Below are 5,983 nucleotides of genomic sequence, written 5' to 3'. Positions count from 1 at the left end.
AAAATATTAATGGGTGATATAAAAGGAAAATGTAAGAAGAATATGATATTGAAGAAATGGCAATCATTTGGAGATGGAGGTGGCAATAGCAATATGAGGTCACTAATATTGAATAAGGGAACTTCAAAATCATTTTTAGAAAACATCCCCAAAGGTTGTTTTTCAGTTTATGTTGGATCTGAAAGACAAAGGTTTATTGTGAAGACCAAGTTTGTTTCACACCCATTATTCAAGATGTTACTAGATGAAGCAGAAGTGGAATTTGGGTTTCAAAATGATGGTCCAATTAGGCTACCATGTAAGGTTGATTTGTTCTATAAAGTTTTGGCTGAAATGAATAATTTTGGTATGGAGGATAAGATTAATGATGGTGTTTGTAGAAGGTTTAACAAGGCTAAAAGGTTTTCATTGTTTTGTTCTTCCAAGCCTAAGCTATATGAATAGAATATAAGTCACTTTAATCTTGGTTAATTTAATCTAATCTATGAGCCAAGATAAGTACTTTGTATTACAGGAACTAGTGCTAAACAGTATAGTGTGAACATTTTTTCAAACGAATTGAGCATTTGTTCACATGTATTTTTTTTAAGACAAATGTTAGTATTTAAGATTTGAATCTTGAGTCTTCAACTTAAATTTCTGAGTCTACACCTAATGATAAATAAATATTTAAGTTTAAACAGGTAAATAATTGAATTTGAGGTCAATTGAATTATTCCTAAGTAGAAGGAAAGTTAGTAGTTAATGAACTCACAGCTAAAAAAACAAAGTTCCTTATGAATAGTTGCATGAAGTTATTAGTTGATATTTCAACTGAATATCCAAATCAAGAAAAAAAATCGGCATCCGATACAAAACTATGATTATAACCATATAAAAATTTAGTTATTTAAGTCAAGACTAAGTTTGACATATGATTCAATCTCATGGAAAAAAAACTCAGCAGCATGGATAAAACACCTTCACAAATGTTAGGATTTCTAACACTCTTGACTCACTCCAATGCTTCTAGTGACATATGTGTTGATCCAACTTCTAGTGGTTTGTTGGGAGCAACTGAGGCGTCTCCCTGTGCTAGTTAGTATTGAGGGTTGGTTCCTCTTCCTTAAAGTACTCAAGTGTTTTTGAACTATTTTTCGAGGAGCTCTCAATTGTTGGTGGTGCATGGTGATCGTACGATCCTTGGTAAATGAGTTGGTTATAAAAGGTTTTTGAAGCACCATTTTGGTCTTTTTTGCCATTAGTGATATTCAAGAGAGCTCTTTCTTCTTCCTTCATCCTTTTTTCTTAAGCTTCTTTGTCTTAGTGTTTGATCAAGTATTTACGATCTTGTTCGTCGGTATGGGTCATGCATGTTTGATCACTTCATTTTCTTTGAAACAAAGTCCATATCGTTTATCTTACTTATGCTCCCTTTTCTAGAGTTTCTCAGAATAGTAAATGTTTGGTCTCTTATCTTCTTCCCTATAGGATTTCTTCTACTATGGTGTATTCTTTCAAGAGGGTAGTGTTTTAGCTCATTTTCTTGCCATAATTTTCTGCATTAATTTCCTTTCATAACACGTTTAGTCATAGAGATTGTGTCATCCTCGACTAAGAAGGCTTGTAAGGATAACTCGAGTGATTGGGTAGACAAAGACATACTAAACGTTTTATCATATTTCTTTCGTGAGGGTGCTTTGGATCATACTTCGATAGATGTGGATCCTTCGTATGACTGAAGAGTGTTTCCTCATGATAAAGATAAGAGGGTATGCAGTCAATATGATGGGTGCGACATTCCCTTCCATGAGTGCTAACTCACTCTCATAAATCTTCACATCCCTTTCAGTAAGTTCTTGGTCAGCATAATGAACCACTTGTTAATTTCTCCCTATCAATTTTACTCGGAGATCAGGGCATTCATTAAGGGTTTCCAATATTGGTGTGGGTACAGAGGGGAAAAGATGAAAACGACCTTGTTCATTCATCTTTTTAAAATTCAGAATAGTCATAATTACGCGAATGGTTCAGGTTTGCTTTCCTTGAGGCATAACATTTGATATTTTGAGACTTGCTCGGACAACATGGTCTTCTTAAAGAAGCAACTCATACAAATATTTTCAAACTGGAGCCTGGTACTCCATCTGTGTGTACGAATTTTTTTCGTAAGTTCTAGAACCAAAGTCATTTCATGACGAGGGATGAATTGCTATATGGAGAAAATTTGAGGTGCTTCTGACTCATTTATGCATTGGAGGCCATTGTGGAGTATTTTGAGTACTCTAGTACTTTAGTCGAAAAGGTAAAGTTTTTTTCTCGGGAAGTAACAGAAAAGAACGAGGATATATCTTTCGCTCCGACAACTTTATCCAAGGTGGAAGTCGTTCTATGTGAAGAAACTCGTTCTTAGGATTCTGCCCGAAAAAGGATAGAAAAGTTGAGAAGTCTCTAAAAGAGTTTCAAAAAATGAGAAAAGGCTTACGACAGCCTTCATGCGATCCACCAAGAGAATCTTAATCTTTCTAAGGAATTTACCAAGTGAATAAAAGAAAGTTACTTTGTTTAAAGGACTCCATTGAGAGTACCTTGAAGTAAGTGGGGTACTTTTATCCTACCGTGTTGATCTCTCGAGAGCAAGTTCATTTTGATTAAGATATCAATAACGAAGGTGGTCTCCTTCAGAAATTGGTATACTTTTTATCGACATGCTTGTACCCGAAATGAGTAAAATTGTTTGTTCATGTCTTGTAATATTTATTTTTGTTCGACAGTCTTCACGTGTTTTGCCCGACTTTGCTCTAACTTGTTCTTTTTCATTTGGAACACTGGAAAAGTAAAGAAAAACAAGTATACGAAAATAAAACGTACAAAATAAAGACCAAACTACTAGAAATTAAAGATAAAATACATGTGAAAAATAATCAAAATACCATTGATCATGACCCAGATAAATTCAATATATCTCTTTCTTTCCTTTATCTCCATATTTTCAATATTCATCATAATATGTTTTGTTTCAACCAATTTTTAAAATTACTTTTTTTAAAAGACACAATTCACCATTCTATTGTGTTTTTCTCGCCTTCAATTTCCTTTATCTATAACAAGAAAACTATTTACGTGGTATTCTTTTCTCTAATCACCAAACTCAATACATAACCAAATCAAACATGGAAATACCACATTTATCATTCTTCTTTACTTTAATTTATTTATTTTTGTTTTTTTTAAGCTTAAAACATCCCCAAAAAATCGTACATAACATTATTTTGAAGAGTAAAGCCTTCATATTTGAATTTTTTTTCTTTATCAACTTAATCAATTGAACAATTGGAAATCACAATTAAGAGCCTTTAGTCAATATTTTTAAATTTCAAGATCGATAAAAAAGGTGGCTCTCCTAGCGGGACACGACAACCAAAACCACTAAAAAGTTTAACTCGTCAAATCAAAACTATGTTTTGCCACTTGCGTTGAGTAAAAAACTCAACAATGTAGATCAACCATCACCATCAACATTTAAGATATTTAAGAAATCTCCACCAATGTTAAGAATAGTTACATTTGTGGTTTCTCCTAATGCTTCTGGAGACACATAAGATGATCCATATGAAGCTTCGGTGGTTATGACTAAGGCTTTCATTAGACGTTGAATCGATATTGTGATATATGACATTGTGTATCAAGTCTTACAATAACTAGAAGATAATATCAATTTCATGGTTCACAATGATGTTCAACAAGTTAGAGAGTTTGAGGTCAATTGAGTCAAATTTAGTGACAACTTAGTCATATCTAGGATCCAAGAGAAATAATATGTGGTAGACGTTCTAACTCAAAGTCAGCTGGTCGACGCAACAATAAGAACTTTGGAGATTCAGCATACACTTATATAACATGTTAATTTTATTCGTTATAATTCTCATCCTATGTTTTCCATTGTTAACTCTGGGAAACCCACAAAAGAATGGTACGTGTAACTAAGTTATTAGTCAAATTGAATAGGTGCCTATGGTAAGGAGGTCAACCAAAGCAGCATGACAAATTGACATCTTCTCATTTTGAAAACGTTGGACATTATTCATCTAAGCTTTTCTCAATAATAAGAGGTTTAATAGGGTCTTTGTTTGTTTATGGTGAGTTGTTGTCAATGTTATGCCCCTTTTAGCCTTGAAAAGTTGTGAAAATATATGAAGGATCTAATATCAACTTACATGAAGATAACAAGTTTCATGGTGCTAGCATCCAAGGCACTTAGCGTTCTCATGGCCGAAAAAACATAAATATTCTACTTTTAAATTTGTTTGACACACAATCAAACATATTTGTTGTGATAATAACAAAGTTCAATTCAAACAAACAATTTGGTATGTGAGAAAAAGAACAATAGCAACCAAAATAAATGACCTTCAACAATAATAATCAATAAGCAGAAAATATAATAAAATAAGGCAAAAAAAAACAAAAGGTTTGTTTACCCAGTTCGATCAAAAGATATACGTCTAGGGGAGAGAGTAACTCTTCAATTCACTATACTCAGAAATTTGTTACAAGAGATTACAAATGAGTTACAAGAAAATAACCTCAACCTTCAGAGTTCCCAAGAACAAACCTTGAAGGCTTGCAATAGCAAACTCTTATTTTCTACCCAAATGTTTCCCAACCTCTCCAACTCTCAATATATGAATTAGTCAAACCAAAGATATCAAGAAGTATTATCTTTAGTCATACCTCACGTTGTGAATAAGAAACCCACAATCACCTAACATTTTAAGCTTGATCGTACCAATACCATGAACCTTGCAAGCCTTATTATCACCTAGGCAAACTACTCCACCTTACACCAGCTTCAAAGTCTCAAAGCATTCTATTCTTGGACACATGTAATAAGAGCAAGCCGAGTCTATGACCTACTTATCTTCAGTCTCCAAACTCGATACCATTAGTGCAATAACATCCTCATAATCCTCCTCATTCAAGGCAACCGCAACATGAAAAAATTCATCATTGACCTTTCTCTCAGGACAATCCTTCTTGAAGTAATCGGTTTTCTGACAATTAAAACCTTTTACCTTTGACTTGTCAAACTTCTTCGATTTGGAGATCCCTCTACGCTTAGTTCCTCCTCTTGAGACACTTAAGGCTTCACAATTATCATCAATCTTCAAATCTACCGCCTTTGAAAATTCTTTGGATTTCACTGCCGTCTAGACTTCATTCAAAGTAATAGTACCTTCCTTACCAAAAAGAAAGGCATCTTTAAAGTGCTCAAAGGATTTGGACAATGAAATCAACAAGAGTAGAGTCTTGTCCTCATCATCAATCTTCACTTCAATATTCTCAAGATCACCAATAATCTTGGGAGATTAGGTCAGCTGATCCACTATGGGTTAGTTCTCACCATTCAAAATGAGTAGAGTTATTGTTTCAGACACAACCTATGAGCAAAAGACTTAGTCATATATAATGATTCAAGTTTTGCCCACATTGAAGCAGCAGCCTGCTCTCTGGAGACATCCTTTATAACTTTATCCCTGAGACACAAGATAATGACACTTCTGGTCTTATCCATCATCTCGGTATATTGTACCTGTAGATCTACGTCTGGGGAAGAGAGCAACTCTATAATTCACTATACTCAAAAAGTTGTTACAAGACATTACAAATGAGTTACAAGAAAATAGTATTCACCTTCAGAGTTCCCAAGAACAAACCTTTATTTTCTACCCAAGTGTTTTTCAACCTCTCTAACTCTCAATATATGAATCAGTCAAACCCAAGATATCAAGAAGTGATCCGCGCCGATTTGTGTCGCCGCCGCCACCTCAACTTCGGCACCTCCTAACCCGGTTTTTTCCGTTTTATTTTTTTTGCCTTTCTAAAATGCTTTCTGAAAATTCTGATTTTCTACTTTATACAATCTCCAAATATATTTTTTTTTCTCTTCATCATCAAATAATTTAAAACATAATTCAACAATATTATTTATTATACATTTTTA

General features: G+C 33.8%; 1 protein-coding gene across 1 annotated transcript; it reads left to right on the top strand.

Moving 5' to 3' along the window:
* Window positions 1-590, top strand: LOC131655408 (auxin-responsive protein SAUR71-like). The gene has a single exon (XM_058925291.1). It carries the CDS (start codon window positions 10-12, stop codon window positions 442-444), a length of 435 nt encoding a protein of 144 aa, XP_058781274.1. The 5' UTR covers window positions 1-9; the 3' UTR covers window positions 445-590.
* Window positions 591-5,983: the final 5,393 nt, after the last annotated feature.

This window comes from Vicia villosa, linkage group LG3, assembly GCF_029867415.1.
Source record: "Vicia villosa cultivar HV-30 ecotype Madison, WI linkage group LG3, Vvil1.0, whole genome shotgun sequence".
Taxonomy (NCBI): domain Eukaryota; kingdom Viridiplantae; phylum Streptophyta; class Magnoliopsida; order Fabales; family Fabaceae; genus Vicia; species Vicia villosa.
The sequence above is the reverse complement of the archived record's forward strand: the minus strand, read 5'-3'. Positions and strand labels throughout refer to the sequence as shown.

Coding starts and splice junctions, on each gene's coding strand:
- LOC131655408 (XM_058925291.1), top strand. CDS start 10: ATGGGTGATATAAAAGGAAAATGTAAGAAGAATATGATATTGAAGAAA.